This window comes from Danio rerio, chromosome 5, assembly GCF_052040795.2.
Source record: "Danio rerio strain M-AB ecotype USA chromosome 5, GRCz13ab, whole genome shotgun sequence".
Classification (NCBI taxonomy): domain Eukaryota; kingdom Metazoa; phylum Chordata; class Actinopteri; order Cypriniformes; family Danionidae; genus Danio; species Danio rerio.
Window position 1 is genome coordinate 7,265,001 of NC_141025.1, and position 17,500 is coordinate 7,282,500.

At 37.4% G+C, this 17,500-nt stretch overlaps 1 protein-coding gene across 1 annotated transcript in view; it reads left to right on the forward strand.

Annotated features, from left to right (window-relative positions):
* tnks1bp1 (tankyrase 1 binding protein 1) overlaps window positions 1-17,500 on the forward strand; it is a 58,388-nt gene that overhangs the window by 26,503 nt on the left and 14,385 nt on the right. Inside the window, 2 exon segments of the mRNA NM_001267589.1 lie at window positions 10,340-10,437; window positions 14,076-14,205. Coding sequence (NP_001254518.1) covers window positions 10,340-10,437; window positions 14,076-14,205 — 228 coding nt within the window.

Consider the following 17,500-nt stretch of genomic DNA (forward strand, 5'->3'; position numbering starts at 1 on the left):
TTACCCGTTTTTTGTACAGTAATTTACTGTTCATGACCAGCCCAGACAATATATTGTTTCAAACAGAGGCATAAAATATGTAAATAAAGTGACTTTTTAGTTAAAATTAAATGTATTTTATAAAAATTTAAGTGTAAATTTAAATATCAAAAACTGTTGAAGCAGCAATCAAAGTTCAAAGATCTATTTTAAAACCGTGAATAAATGAAAAACACCTGTGAATTACAAGCTATACTCAATTTTATTAAAATATATATACCACTATTAAAAAACAGATGATTTACAGTGTACAGTACAGTACAGTAGTGCCTGACTATCACTGAAGAGTTGTGTGCATGGACAGATGAACCAGTGTTGGTTTTGGAAGAATGCTATTGAGGTGTTTGTTTGACCACCAGGGGTCGATGTTATTTCATAAATGAAGGGTTCAGATGCAAAAACCTCCTAAATGCCATCTGAAATGAACATTTTTCTCAACCTTCTGTGTTTGTTCAATTATTTCACTTTAAAGGCAATGAAAGAACATATTCATCACCATAAACGAAAAATTACTAGCAAGAGCCTGAGAAAGAAATATTTATTTTAGAAGAAAGTTTTACAAGGCATTTAGAGTTTGTTTTGCCTCTGACCCATTGAACTTCGTGATTTTCAACAACAACACCAGAATCTCTAAATGAAAGTATTGTTTTAATGTGGTGGCTCAGTGGTTAGCACTGTCGCCTCACAGCAAGAAGGTCGCTGGTTCGAGTTCCAGGTGGGCCAGTTGCCATTTCTGTGTGGAGTTTGCATGTTTTCCCCATGTTGACATGGGTTTCTACCAGATGCCAAGATATGTGCTATAGGTGAATTGGATGAACTAAACTGGCCGTAGTGTATGAGTGTGTATGAATGTGAGAGTGTATGGGTATTTTCCAGGACTAGGTTGCGGCTGGAAGGGCATCCGCTGCACAAAACATATACTGAAATAATTGGCGGTTCATGGCGAGGCAGTGGCGCAGTAGGTAGTGCTGTCGCCTCACAACAAGAAGGTCGCTGGGTTGCTGGTTCGAACCTCAGCTCAGTTGGCGTTTCTGTGTGGAGTTTGCATGTTCTCCCTGCCTTTGCGTGGGTTTCCTCTGGGTGCTCCGGTTTCCCCCACAGTCAAAAGACATCCGGTACAGGTGAATTGGGTAGGCTAAATTGTCCGTAATGTGTGAGTGTGGATGTTTCCCAGAGATGGGTTGCGGCTGGAAGGGCATCCGCTGCGTAAAAAAAAAAAATTTGCTTGATAAGTTGGTGGTTCATTCCGCTGTGGCGACCCCGGATTAATAAAGGGACTAGGCCGACAAGAAAATGAATGAATGAATTGGCGGTTCATTCCGCTGTGGTGTCCCGTGATGAATAAGGCATTAAGCCAAAAGACAATGAATGAATTAATGTTTTTAATTTAAAAGAAGTGTTATTAGACCTTTATAAAAATAAAACAAATGTTAACATTTTACTCAAACCCATACCTAATATGAAATACAGTAAATTAAAAAGAAATTGAATAATTTGGTTTGACTAAATGGGTTATTTAACTGACTGTAAAAGAATTTTCACTCAGAACTTACCAGTAAATTTGACAAATAATGACACTGAAGTAACACATAAGTTAATATGAAGTAGAATGGCTAAAGCAGACTTTTCTTAAACGAATCTACCAATTATGTACAAAATAAAATAAGAGTACACTGTTATAATATCTGTTAATTAACAGTTTTGTGATTCATTTTTTGTTTTATTATGGTTGTGAATTGCGTTATGTGATGTTGATCTCTGCTCTGTCGACTTTTGATGTTGAATATTCAACTCTACACTTTAACAAAGTGACTTTTGTTGACATTTTAGTAGCTTGAAACAATATAATGTATAAGAAATAAAAATATATAGGGAAATAAGTCTGTAAAATACCAGAAAATGTACTGGCAGTTTATTAGCAGGTTTTTGTAGCGTAATATTTAACACTGACCCGGACAATTATCACTTTTAACTATTACAAATGTTCATAAAAGTCACTTTTTGCACTTTTTAAGGTTTAAAATTGTTGTAAGAAAGATCAAGGTTTTATAATGAAATTAAAAAGCATAAATAAACATCAAAAAAATGTTTTTAATAAAAACATGAATCATACATATATATATATATATATATATATATATATATATATATATATATATATATATATATATATTTTTTTTTTTTTTTTTTTCAAATAAAATATTCAGTACAATATTTAATGAATCTTATAGGTTATAGAAATACAGCATCATAACATTATCACGCTATTCTCCTGTACCATTATTCAGTAGCCAGGGGGGGTTTGGGTGGTTCAAAAGACCTGCCCCCCACTGACACAGTCCAGAATTTGGCCTTTACATGTGCTCGTTTGTCCTATCTTTGACTGCTATGCCATCATAAACTGTGAAAATTACCGACATAAATTTGTAACACATTTTATTTTCATATTTATTTATTTAAAATACTAATCTCATAACATTTATTATAAAACTGTAATAATTTACAGTTCAAATGAAATTTTGTGAATACATACTTAATAATTAAAATAAGATGGTTAGCACTTTGACAAAATTGTAGGTCCTATAAGGCAATTCAAAAGCATAAATAAACAATGAAAATTAAAAAATAAAATAAAAACATGAATCGCAAAATAAGAGAAATTTTCCATTAAAATGTTAAGCACAATATTTAGCACAATCTTAAGTTATAGAAATACAGCATCTTAATATTATCATGCTATTCTCCTGTACCATTATTTAGTAATAAATGAATGACCTCCAGTTAGACTCCTAAAAGCTGGTGTGATAAACACACACGCTCACACACGCTATGGCTCATATTAGACAAACATTGGCTGTTATTCAGGACAAATAGTCAAACTAACACACGGTCAAGTATAAAGCACCTGATTCAGCAGGATTTGCATGAAGGCTTTGTGGTTTACTGTTTCTCTTCCAAAGTTCACAGCTACAGCAAAGTTTCCTGCCTTCTCTCTCTCTCTTTCTCTCTCTCTCTCTCTCTCTCTCTCTCTCTCTGTCATTTTATATTTCACTATTATAAATGATTCATTTTCCATGATCATCTTCCATCCCTTCCCCCTTTTTCTCTCTCTCGCTTTCTTTCTCTTGGATGTTGTCAGTCATTTGAGGGCTGTGTCTGTTTCCGGTACCTGTTTGTACCTGTAAGAAGTGGGCTTGGCGTAGCGCTGCTGTGCTTTTTTTTTATTGAGGTCTTAGGAACGGCTCACGGGCTTCAGCACTGAGTTTGACTGAAGGTTTTATTTTCTTTCACTTGTATTAAAAACTTTATTCAAAAGGATGGATTCACTGGAGATGATCAACGGGAGAATGGATTGACATTAATGTGGAGGAAAAGCTTTGAGGGTTGATCCTGAAGTGCTTTTTATGATCAACTACTGGCATAAAGTCTGAGATGCCAATGCACATTGGGTGCATCACCATCTAGACCTCATATCTGGGATTTAAACCTTCGTTTGCATTCCTAATTTATTCATGAGGAGAATTAAACTGGAGGTGATTAACATTAAGTTGGAGGATTTGCCTGAGAGTTTTGATCCTGAAGTGCTTTCTGTGATCAGATGCTGGCATAAAGTCTGAGATGCCAATGCACATTGAGTGCATCACCATCTAGACTTCATATCTTGAGGAAATTCCTACATTTTCATCTGGAGAATTAACCTGGAGGTAATCAACTGGAGAATAAAACAAGACATTAATGTGGAGAAATGTGTCGGAAGAGCATCAACGATTGATTGATTGATTTTTTTATTTAATTTATTTTTTTTTTGTGATCAGATTTAGTGAATTCAGAGATGTCTAAATGCCTATACATTGACATCTAGACCTCATATCTGGGATTTAAGCCCAAAACTTTTTTTTTTTTATTATTTAAAATTAAAATTTTATGGAAGGTGATCAACATTATTTTGGAGGACTTGCCTGAAGAGCACAGAAGATTGATCCTGGAGGGCTTTCTGTGATCAGATTCTGGCATAAAGTCTGAGATGCCAATGCACATTGGGTGCATCACCATCTAGACCTCATATCTGGGATTTAAACCTTCATTTGCATTACTAATTAACTTCATGAGGAGAGATTATCAACTGGAGGTTGATCATCTTGAGGTGGTTAACTGGAGAATAAAACGAGACACTAATGTGGACGAATGTGTCAGAATAGAATCAACAATTGATTTGTGATCAGATTTAGTAAGTCTTAGATGTCTAGATACCAATACATTGACATCTAGACTTCATATATGGGATTTAAACCTAACATATTTTTTTAAAATACTTGCTTTTATTCCTAACTTTTATTCCTAGAAGAATTTTACTGGAGTTGATCAATGTTAAGTTGGAGGATTTTCCTAAAGAGCATTAAGGATTGATCCTGGAGGGCTTTCTGTAATCAGAAACTGGCATAAAGTCTGATATGCCAATGCACATTGTTTATGTCCCCCCCTTAAATGTCTTATTAGGGATTTAAACACTTCGAAATTTCTACCGTATTCATCTGGAGAATTTACCTGGAGGTGACCAACTGTAGAATAAGACGTTAATGTGGAGGAACGTGTCAGAAGTGCATCGACGATTGATTTTTATTTATTTTTTTGTGATCACATTTAGAAAAGTCTGAGATGCCTAGATGCCAATACATTGACATCTAGACCTCATATCTGGGATTTAAACTCAAAGCATTTTTTAAATATTTTTTATTACCTACCTTATTCAAAAGAAGAATTCGACTAAAGGTGATCAACATTACTTTTGAGGATTTTCATAAAGAGCACAGAGGATTGCACACTGGGTCCATGAACATATAGACCTCATATCTGGCATAGGAACCCCCCAAAGATCAACTCAGACTTGATTTCTTCAACTTTGTGAAATGGGGTAAAGTTTTTGATGCCAATGTACATTGGGTACATCATCTTCTAGAACCTGTATTTGGGATTTAAACCCCTAAACTCACAGAAAGACTTGATTTTCTCAACTGTCATTCATGGCAAAATATATGCCTTCATAGATACCAATGCACATTAGGTCCATCGCCACATAGGCCTAATCACTGGGGTTTAAACCCAAAAACGACTGAAAGACTTGACTGACTTTGTCATTTGGGAAACAATCTGTGGTGCCAATCCACATTGGGTACAATCTCTTCTAGACTTCATATCTGTGTTTTTTAAACCCATAAAAATCACAAAAGTCTAAATCTCCTCAGTTCCTTAATTGATGGTAAAATCTACGCCCTCATATATGCCAGGGCACATTGGACACATCACCATATAGACCTCATAACTGGTATTTACAGTAAACCCAAAAAACAACTGAAAGTTCTTTCAACTTTGTTAATTGGGGTAAAATCTATGTCTAGATGCCAATACACATTGGATACATCATCGTCTAGACCACATATCTGGGATTTAAATCCCAAAACAACTGAAAGACTATGTCCTCAACTTTGTCAATGGAGGTAAAATCTTTGATGCCAATGCACATTGGATACATCACCATATAGAACTCAAATCTGGGATTTAAACACCCCCACCAAAACAACTAAAAGACTCGATTTCTTCAACTTTGTGAATCAAAACACAATCTGTGATCCCAATACACATTGGAAACATCCTCTTCTAGAGCTCATATGTGGAATTTAAACCCATAAAACTTACAGAAATACTTGATTTCATCAACTTTGTAATTCATGGTAAAATATATGCCTTCATAGATGCCAATGCACATTGGATACATCACTATATAGACCCCATAACTGGGATTTTAGCCCCACATTGGGTCTATCGCCACATAGACCACATAATTGGGATTTAAACCCAAAAAACTACTGAAAGAGTCAAATTCCTCAACTTTGTCAGTCAGGGTAAACTGTGATGCCAAAGCACATTGGATACATCATCTTCTAGACCTCAAATCTGGAATTTAAACCAATGAAACTCACAGAAAGACTTCATTTCCTAAGTTCTGTCATTCATGGTCAAATCTATCCATTCATAAATGCCAATGCACATTGGGTCTCTCCCCACATAGACCTCATACTTGGTATTTAAACCCAAAAAACAACCGGAAGACAGGGGATCAATCAGGGGAAAGTCTATACCTTTATAGACGCCAATGCTCATTGTATGCATTACCATCTAGACCTCATGTCTGGGATTTAAATCCATGAAACTCACAGAAAGACTGGATTTCCTCAACTTTGTCAGTTGGGGTGAACTCTGTGATGCCAAGGACCATTGAGTGCATCATCTTCTAGACTTCAAATCGGGGATTTAAACCCCACAAAACAACTGAAAGACTCGACTTCCTCAACTTTGTCAATCAAGGTGAGCAGGATGCAGTTTTTGGGCAGTAAGCTGTCGGAGGCGCAGACCCAGGTGTCGGGATGGATGGGCAGCATGCGGCGCTCTTTACAGGAGGCGGTGGAGGTTATGTCTGGCACTCTGGAGAGGAAGGAAGTGATGGATGAAGGCGAGGAGGAGGAGCGAGAGGGACGCTTTGAAAGAGCTATTTCACCCCTCCGAAGTTTCGCTTCTCGTGGACGGCAGTCGCTTCGCAATCGGTTTTCTCTGCGCAAACGCACGACTGCAGCACAGTCCAGTAATGTAAGATTGATATACGCTGCTTTCTCTGCTTCTACTCATTCTTTCTGTTTGTGTCCACCTTTCATGAATTGCACAGACTTTCAACAAAAAAAACATTCAGGATTTTTGCGCGATCTTTAAAGTTATTTTAAAGTTACAGTTGAAATTTGCTTGTGTGTGTGTGTGTGTAAGAGAGAAAAAGAGTATATTATTTTTTGCATATTTTTAATATTGTTTTTGTTGTTGCTGGTGTTAATTATAATAGTTAATAATAATATTAGTAGTCGTTGTTGCTTTTTTTATTATTGTTATTATTTTTATTATTAACTAACTACTGGAATTCTGAACTTTTATAGCTGTATTAGTACTATATTTATATCAGTTTATTTAAGTATATTTAAATAATATTTTTTTAATTGATGATTTATATCTATATAATATTGTATAAGTTAAATGAGCAATTACTATTTAAGCTATTTTTATTTTGATAATGATAATGATTGATTATTATAATTATTATTATTAATTAACTAACTACTAAGTAACTAACATCTTTTTATTGCCGTTTTAGTACTATAATTATATTAGTTTTTTAATTGATAAATTATATCAATAAAATATTATTTTAGTTAAATTAATATTTATATTATTATCTTATTGAATATTATTATTTATTAAATATCTTATTGTTATATATTAATGATTAAAAAAGTTTATTATTATTATTATTATTTATTCATTCTTTCATTTTCTTTTCGGCTTAGTCCCTTTATTAATCCAAGGTCGCCACAGCAGAATAACCGCCAACTTATCTAGCATGTTTTTACACAGCGGATGCCCTTCCAGCCGCGACCCATCTCTGGGAAACATCCACACACACTCATTCACACACATACACTACGGACAATTTAGCCTACCCAATTCACCTGTACCACATGTGTTTGGACTGTGGGGGAATAATAATAATAATAAAAGAATGATAAAATAATAATAATAATAATTATTATTATTATTATTATTTAACTACTGGAATTTTGATCTTTTTATGGCTGTTTTTGTACTATAATTATATTAGTTTTTTATTGATAAACTATCTATAAAATTGTTTTCGGTAAATACTAATTATTGTGAGATATTATTATAATAATTATTAATATTAATAATAATTATTCAATTATTTAACTTACTAACTTCTGGAATTTTGAACTTTTTTATCTGTATCAGTACTATAATTATATTAGTTGTTGTTTTTATTTAACATTTTTAGATTGATGAATTATATCAATAAAATAATATTTTAGTTAAATTAATATTATCGTTATCTTATTGAATATTATTATTTCTTGAATATCTTATCATTGTTACATGTTGAATTATAATAAAAGTTGTTTATTCTTCTTCTTATTTTTATTATTATCTAAAACATCTAGACTTACTTACCAGTACATAATAATAATAATGATAATACTACTACTACTAGTACTACTACTACTTATATAATAATAATAATAATAGTTATTATTATTTTTATTTTATTATTATTATTAGCATTATTATTAGCATTATTGCTATTATTAGTATAATTATTAGATAGAATATGAGTCAGTGTTTTCACAACTTATATGTTTAAACCACGTGAAGCATTCTAGAATAATTTTCTTCTGAATCTAGGTTTACTTTTGCTCATCTGTAAATGAACATTATTAGGATTCATTAGAATCTGCTCATAAATCCCGTTGCTTCACATGCATGAGTCAGTGAGTTCACATCAGATACTGTTAAACAGGACGAGAGGCGTTCTGCAATCATTTCACCTGGAATCTTGAACTGTCGAGGCTTGTTTTTCTCACTTGTAAATGTGTTCAGTTCTTCTCTTTTTCCTCTGTGAGCATCACTGTTGGTCATGACAAGTTTTAATCCACCCAAAACTCAGAAGATTTGCTGTTTTGTTGAAAATGTTTGAGGTTTCCTTTCTGTGTCTTTCTGATAGACAATTCTTTTACTCACCATAGCTGTATTCATTTAATCAAAAACACAGTAAAAACAGTAATATTGTGAAATATTATTGCAATTTTAAATCGCTGTTTGCTATGTGAATATATTGGGCGGCACGGTGGCTCAGTGGTTAGCACTGGTGCTCCAGTTTCCTCCACTGTCCAAAGACATGCGCTATAGGTGAATTGGATAAACTAAAATTGGCCGCAGTGTTTGAGTGTGTGAATGAGTGTGTATGGGTGTTTCCCAGTACTGAGTTGCAGCTGGAAGGGCATTCATTGCATAAAACTTATGCTGGAATAGTTAGTGGTTCATTCCACTGTAGCGAGTCCTGATAAATAAGGGACTAAGCTGAAGGAAAACGAATGAATGAATGAATGCAATTTACATTGATTCAGTAAGTGATAAACCATGTATTATAATAATATTTAAATAAGTGTTATGATTGCTCTTAAGTCCTCTTATGCATATTCTGATTTAGTCTTTGCCATTTTAGTTGTTTCACTCACTTTCCCTCTTTTTTAACATTATTTCCGGTGTCTTTAAGAGCCTCCACCCTGTGTAAGTATAAAAAGAGAAAGAAATCATGCATCTGTTTACTTTAAATAGTTTCACGTTCATTAATAGCGCATAATTCCCATTGTCTTGGTGTGGAACGAACATTTGCTCAATGCAGAGCTTTGTTTTTCAAGGAAGTGTTTTGTTTCCTAGTAACAATTCCTGTACAATGACATGTTTGGAGAAGCAGAGTGGCGTGAAATTCAAAGTATCTGTTGTTTGTTCAAACCACAGTGTGTGTGTATAAAGGACAGTTTTGACAAGGTGTGTGTCGATGTCGGCTCATTAAAATATGTTTAGAAATAAATATTTTATGCAGCTTTGTACTTTTGCACAAACTTGTGCATCAGATTTGCTCATTGCCATGTACCCTTTAGACCTTTAAGCCAAAAAAATACATATAAACAAAACTCAAATGAAAAACAAAAATCAACAACAGCCAAAAAATTAAGGGCTCTGTTTTAACGATCTAGGCGCAAAGTCTAAAGCGTATGGTTCAAAAGCATTAAGGCTGTGTTCGAATCCACTTTTGCTATTTTAAGGATGAAAAAATACACTCTGTGTTTAAATCTGTATATTCCACCTGTTTAATCCATTGCAAAGAAACGAGAGCCACAAACGAGTTTTGCTCCTCAGAGTTTCACTTTAGTGGCTTTACTCCAAGAATCTGTCATACCATCAGTTTCAGAGAATTATAAAATAAGTGTGTAAAATATCAGAAAATGTACTGGCAGTTTATTACAAGGTGTTTGTTACGTAATATATAACACCAACTCAGACGATATATCACTTTAAACTATTAAAAAAAGATCACAAAAGTCACTTTTTTGAGCTTTTCAAGGTTTAAAGTTGTTGGAAGAAAGATCCAAATCCCATAATACAATTCAAAAGCATAAATAAAGACGAGAAATAAAAACATGAGTCACAAAATACGGAAAACTGCTAATTTACGGATATTTTTACAGTATAGTGTGGAGCTGGTTAGTCTAGTTAAGAAGTCTGTAGGATAAATCAGCTTCCACAACTGAAAATGCTACTACTGGATGTATTTTTCAGCAGGGTTTGGCAGGAGTTTACTGCAATATGTGTACTAAAGCACTTATTTTGCTCCTATTAAACCTTTCAGGATCAGTTGAAGGACTGTGAACCAGAAGAAGATCAGGACACAGAGAATCTAATCGAGGAAACAGAGGAACAAAGTGAAAACAGTGACACTGTTGACAGGTAAGAAATATCTGACACCACCATCAGCATTATCATCATTAGCCACAGCCATATCACCCTGCAGCCCAAGACTGGTTACTCACTGAAGCTATGCAGGGCTGAGCCTGGTCAGTACCTGGATGGGAGACCACATGGGAAAACTGTTGGCAGGTGTTGGAAGTGGTGTTAGTGAAGTTAGCAGTGCTCAACCTGCGAGTCCTAATGCCCCAGTATAGTGAAGGGGACACTATGTCTATCAGTGAGCACCGACTTTCGGATAAGACGCTAAACTGAGGTGCTGAATCTCTGTGGTCATTAAAAATCCCATGGCACCCCTCATAAAGAGTAGAGGTGTTACCTTGGCAGTATTGCCAGATTGGCAGGTTTCTCGTCAAATTGGGTGCTTTTGAATTTGATTGTGCAGTAGTGTTGCGCAGATGGCGGTTATATCCGCAGGTGCTGAACGATAATCCACGAGCCGATCTAGTAATAAAAAATATATTATGATTAGTTGAGAATTTGGTCACAGGTGGATGAGTTTAATTAATATTGATTTTTGCTTTGTACTTTTTAAACTCATTTGTTAAAGCAGAAATGGAGGTGAAACCGATCCGAGAGAAACTTAAAAAGGAAGAATTAAAAACAAAACAAAAGGAAGGAAAGAAAAGTGCCGCATGGCAGCGTTTTAGCAAAGGTTAACGAGGTTGAATCAAGTGCTGGGTATGTAATAGGCTATGCAACGACTGTAAAGCACTTTATATGAAAGCCACAAGACCGGTACCTCAATTTTAAAACATCATGTGTGTGCTAAATCGAAAGGCCGGTCAAGTCAAAAGCCCCTTTCACACATACAGACCTTTCCGGAAAATTGGCGGCAATTTTCCGGAAAGGTTGTATGTGTGAACAGGTCCTTTTTGAAAATACCGGTAAATTCGTTCTGGCTATTTTCCGGAAAGAGAAGTTGTAACATTACCGGCAATTTGCCGGAATGCTGCGCTGTGTGAATGCAGAAGGAAGATTCCCGTAATAAGCGCGTGCACGTCTAGAACGTGCTGACGTGAGACGTCTGCTTTAGCCAATCACAACAGTCAGACGCATTTACGTCCGCGCGGTTTGTGAGGATAAAAGCCTTTGAATATTTTTCCAGACACATTTAGCTGCTAGAAGTTAGTCAGGTAACGTTTATATGTTCTTCTTAATGCCAACTGTGTAAATAATCATCGATGAGAGGCTTATGATAAGCCGTTGTTTGTTTACGTTCGTGTGCCTGTGAAACAGCCTGTGAGCGCCAGCACACGCACATATTATGAACATCTCGACATGCGAAAGTGATCCTGAGAAAGTTGTTCACAATATTGATCATCCACAGAGTTTGTAATTTAGTCAAATGTTTACAAATACAAGCGCAGCCGTTTAAAGCTCATTTGTGGTGAATGATGTCAGAATTTACCGGTATTTTGGAATGGATGTGTGAATGCTCTTTTCCGGAAAATTTCCGTAACGTCCTCGCCTGTGTGAACACCGCTTTTTTGAACATACCGGTAAAGTCGTTCCGGAAATTTTCCGGATATTTACCGGTATCACTGTGTGAAAGGGGCTAAAGTCTGACAAGCACTTTAAGTTCTTAGATTTGTCAGGACAGCAAAAAATACAACTGGAGGTAACGTGGATGCATGAGTGGACGGACCTGTGCTGCCTTGATATACGCCCCTTCCATGTTGTCTCTGGCAAGGGATGTACAAATTAGCTCACTGAATCTGCTGTTAATAACAAACGGTCCACACTGACCTAACATCATGCTTAAAACAAAGAGTTTGAATTATTAAAGATACGATCGGGTGCGGGTCGAGTGCAGATATATATATATCACATGAAATTTTATGTGCGGCCGCGTGGATGATTAGTCAGGTGACATTTCAGCTGATCCGCGCATCTTCATTATGCAGATAAAAATGGCATAGGCGGGTTGACAAAAATTTGGTGGTTTTGAAACGACAATTTTTGTTTATGCAACTTCTTTTAACAAAACAACTGTGTGTCCTACTCCATTCAGTTAGGAGTGACCAGTGCATAGCGCAAACTGCATGGACCAATCCGCAGGAGGAGGTGAAGGAAAGTTGTTAAAATCGGACTCCCCAGATTAATCAGAGTCCCCCTCGTGTGCATGCACATCACGCAGTGCCTGCAGTTACACTCATGGCGTTTTATTAGGGCACTTTTATCGATAATTTTTTTTCACAATTGACAACAAAAACAAACAGAAGCATTGTCTGATTGACAAGCAGAGCCTAAATATGTTCAAAAAAATTATAAATGCCAAAATAAGATGAATTTATACGCTATTTCGAAAGTAAAACATTGCCTACTCTAAAAGGTAGTGTATCGATCACCACCCATTCCACAATGCACCGGCCCCTTACAGCTCCCCCTGCATGTGGTGGGCCTGCGGGAGGATGGTCCCATGTCGCATACCAGCCCAAACCTCAGGCCTGGCTCCAGGATGGGGTCCCAGCTGCGGCCTCCTGGGCGACGTCACAGTCCTTGATGTTATTATACTCAAAAAGGTTTTTTCAACCGCACTTAGTCTGAGCGGTCACCTAAGACATGTTTTCCTTGGGAGACCCTACCAAGGGCATTATCCCCCAACAATATAGCTCTAATACAAGCGGCCGAAATGAGTTTACTTCGAAGGGTGGCAGGGCCCACCCTTATGGATAGGGTGAGGAGCTCTGTCACCCGGGAGGAGCTCAAAGTAGGGGTTTGCTCCTCCACATTGAGAGAAGTCCGCTGAGGTGGCTCGGGAATCTGTTTCGGATGCCTCCTGGACGCCTACCCAGGGAGGTGTTCCAGACATGTCCCACTGGGAGGAGGCCTCGGGGAAGATCCAGGACACGCTGGAGGGATTATGTCTTTCGGCTAGTTTGGGAACGCCTCTGGATCCCTCCGGAAGAACCAGAGGAAGTGTCTGGGGACAGGGAAGTCTGGAGTTCTCTCCTAAGACTGCTGTCCCCGCAACCTGGCCCCGGAAAAGCGACAGAGAATTAATTAATTAATGAGTGAATGAATGAATGAGTGAACGAATGAATGAGTGAATAAATGAATGAATGCGTGAATGAATGAATGAATAAATGAATGAACGAACGAATGAATGAATGAATGAATGAATGAATGAATGAATAAGTGAATGAACGAACGAACGAATGAATGAACGAACGAACGAACGAACAAATGAATGAATGAATGAATAAGTGAATGAATGAACGAACGAACGAACGAACGAACGAACGAATAAATGAGTGAATGATGAATGAATGAATGAGTGAATGAATGAAGTAACTAGGTTAATTTTGATTTAAATAAATTAAACTTCATAAAATATGAATCTAATATTTTGGGCGTTTTTTTTTTTTTTTTTTTTTTTTTTTTGTCCATTTGGGCTGTCCTGGCCAAATTCCCTCCATCAATCCCTACTTATCATGGCCTCCCAATCATCCCCATCCACCTCATTGACTCTATTACTGTCTCTCCCCTCCCCCTATAGCTGGTGTGTGTTGAGTGCACTGGCACCATTGTCCTGTGGCTGCTTTCGCATCATCCAAGTGGAAGCTGCACACTGGTGCAAATTTCAGTTTCATGTGTTGTTTCTTTTATCTGTTCAGTCAGGGCACAGCGAGACTCAATCAAGCCCTTCAGAGACTGAATCAAGCCAGACGGCGAAAAACATCCAGTGATTCAGAAAACACAAATACCCCAATTCAGGAGGAGCCCGAACCACTGCCTCTTCTTGAGGTACTTTTCAGTCTCATTCTATGGTGTTAAAAAAGTGTCTGTCTTTAATATATATTAATATAATGCATAGAAATGCATAACCGATCACTATCTGATTTACTTTTACAAGCAAAATATATGTGTACATTACATGACAAATGCCTTGTCGTAGATCCCAGTTGAAAAAGCAACAAATAACTTGACTTCTGGTTGATTATTTGGAAAAGTGTCAGAAGGTAGATCTTTCCGATGAATCATCTGTTGAACTGCATCCCAATCATCACAAATACTGCAGAAGACCTACTGGAACCCACATAGACCCAAGATTCTCACAGAAATCAATCAAGTTTAAGCTGATAGCATAGCAATCATAGCATAGCAATAAGGTCACTCCATGTCAACTCATCCATGGGTATTCTTGACTTTGGAAGAATAACATTATTGGCAGGCTGACAGCTGTTAAAGGGAAAAACAAGCTACGTTTCTGGTTTCGGTGTAAAAACATTCCTTTTAAACACAGTTACATCAGCTGTATACAACATTCGGTTTCCAGCTATTGAAAAAGGGTTAAAACATTTGGATTCTCATATATCTGAGACTGAACTATTTAGAAATAAACATGGTCTTTAAAAATAAAGATTGCAAAATAAATGTTTATTAGGAAAGAGAATCTATTAGGATAGGGCAACACGGTGACTCAGGCCCCGTTTACACTAATGCGTTTTAGTTTGAAAACGCATAAGTTTTGCTACGGTTACGCCAACCGTCCACACTACGCCGGAGTTCTCGAGCGCCGAAAACGGAGCGTTTCGAAAACGCTGGAGAGGCCGTTTTCATTCTGAAACGCTGCTGCTCCGTCTCAGTGTGGATGATGAAAAACGGAGACACCTGAAAACGGAGGCGGTGCTGCAGACATTCGCCTCTCTGATTGGGGCTTTTCCTGAATATTAAGTTGCCTACACACACAGTTCAGTCCTGCATTCTCTCCTTGTAAGTTCAGACTTCGCAAGTTTGATCAAGGCTGCAGTCTCCTCTTCTCAGTTTGATATGGACAACAGACTATACCGAGGACACGGGTAAATCTTTAAAGGGAACCGTGTACTTTATAACTTCATTCACATCACCCTGGCTACGTTGTTTCACTTTCTCAACAATAAAATGTAAACATGATTTAAGGAACTGCCTATTTTCTTTTTAATATTAGCAACTTAGACAGCAGAAATGTTGAGGCGCCGTGCTGCATGAGCGCTATCTTCACTGTGTGGATAGTTATAACAAAACGGAGCCGATAACAACTGCCTCCTTTTAATATCAGTGAAAATACGAAACGCACCCTCTCTTTTGCTGAATATCAGTTTTAATAATCGATAATGGCCATTATAAAAGTATAACATACAATAAGTTTATACATTATAGGAAATAAAGGCAAGCGATCAGTCAATATACAGAATAGGGTACATGGTTACAATAATCATTAACTCATCTTTGCGCTTAGCCAAAACACGTTACCTGAGAAAAATTAATAGATTCCAATGACCAAAGTCAGGGAATATGTCGTTAGATAAAGACAACAAGATCAATGAAATATCCCGTTTAATAAATATAGTGAGATTAGATCCAGCGGGAGATGCTTGATGAGAAGTCCGACTAGCAGAGCTCTCATCTGGGTAGATGGGCTCCAGCGATTGCCCGAGAATGTGTGTGGTCACGTAATGTGCGTTTTCAGCGTTTTGGTGTGGACGGAGAGCAGTTCAGAAACGCTGGGTAAAACGCGAGTGTGGACGCGGATCGTTTTCATTCTAAAACGCCGTTTTAAAACTAAAACGCACTAGTGTAAACGGGGCCTCAGTGGTAAGCACTGTCGCCTCACAGCAAGAAGGTTCCACATTCAGTCCCAGCTATCCTAGTTCTCATTTCTGTGTGGAGTTTGCATGTTCTCACTGTGTTGATGTGTGTTTGTTCTGTGAAAGAATGAAAGGAGATACCTTGAAGATACTTTGAGCTGTCCCATTGGCTTTTAATGAAACAAAGTTCTCTTAAATTTTTCCTATATTATGACATACATAGGGGCGAAGCAGTGGCGCAGTAGGTAGTGCTGTCGCCTCACAGCAAGAAGGTCACTGGGTCGCTGGTTCGAGCCTCGGCTCAGTTTCTGTGTGGAGTTTGCATGTTCTCCCTGCGTTTGCGTGGGTTTCCTCCGGGTGCTCTGGTTTCCCCCACAGTTCAAAGCAGGGTCGTAGCACCAAATTTCTGGGCCCTGTACCCTCTCAATGTCAGTGGGCCCCCTACACATTTTTTTTAATTATTTGAATATAAACATAACCAAATAGTGTTTTAATCTATAATCAAATCAGATTATAATAATGACTGGTTCATTACACTTTATGTAGTTGGCAAGCTCAAGTGTGTCCTCAGTACTCCAGGGTTGAAGAAATCATCAGTGCATGTGATGGAGGAATGCACAGCGCATGTAGGGGGTGTGGCCTCAGTAGCCCTGCAGTGTGCATGTGATTTAATAGCAGACATATTTAAGTGTGCTGCATTAAATATGCTTGTTTTAGCAAAGATTAATGGGGGTTATCAATATATTTTGAAATAAATAATGACATTGACATCAATTGGAGGGGCCAATTAGTTTGAAGTAGGCTAAAAAAAATAAATAAATAAATGGTGGGATTTCAAAGGGCCCTCTCCCTAGACGGGGCCCTGGGTAGTCAGGTCCACTTTTCCCCCCACTACCACGCCCATGGTCCAAAGACATGCGGTACAGGTGAATTGGGTCGGCTAAATTGTCCATAGTGTATGAGTGTGTGTGTGAATGTTTCCCAGAGATGGGTTGCGACTGGAAGGGCATCCGCTGCGTAAAAACTTGCTGGATAAGTTGGCGGTTCATTCCGCTGTGGCGACCCAGGATTAATAAAGGGACTAAGCAGACAAGAAAATGAATGAATAAATGACATACATACAGGTTGACATGGTGGCTCAGTGGTTAGCACTGTCACCTCACAGCAAGAAGGTTGCTGGGAAGGTTGGAGTTTGTTCTCCCTGTGTTGGCGTGGGTTTCCTTCGGGTGCTCCGGTTTCCCCCACAATTCCAAAGACATGCAGTATAGATTAATTGAATAAACTAAATTGGCTGTACTGTATGTGTGTGAATGAGTGTGTAAGAATGTTTCCCAGTACTGGGTTGCAGCTAAAAGGGCATCTGCTGTATAAAACGTATGCTGGATAAGTTTGCGGTTCATTCCGCTGTGGCAACCCCTGATAAATAAAGGGACTAAGCTAAAGAAAAATGAATGAATGAATGAATGACATAT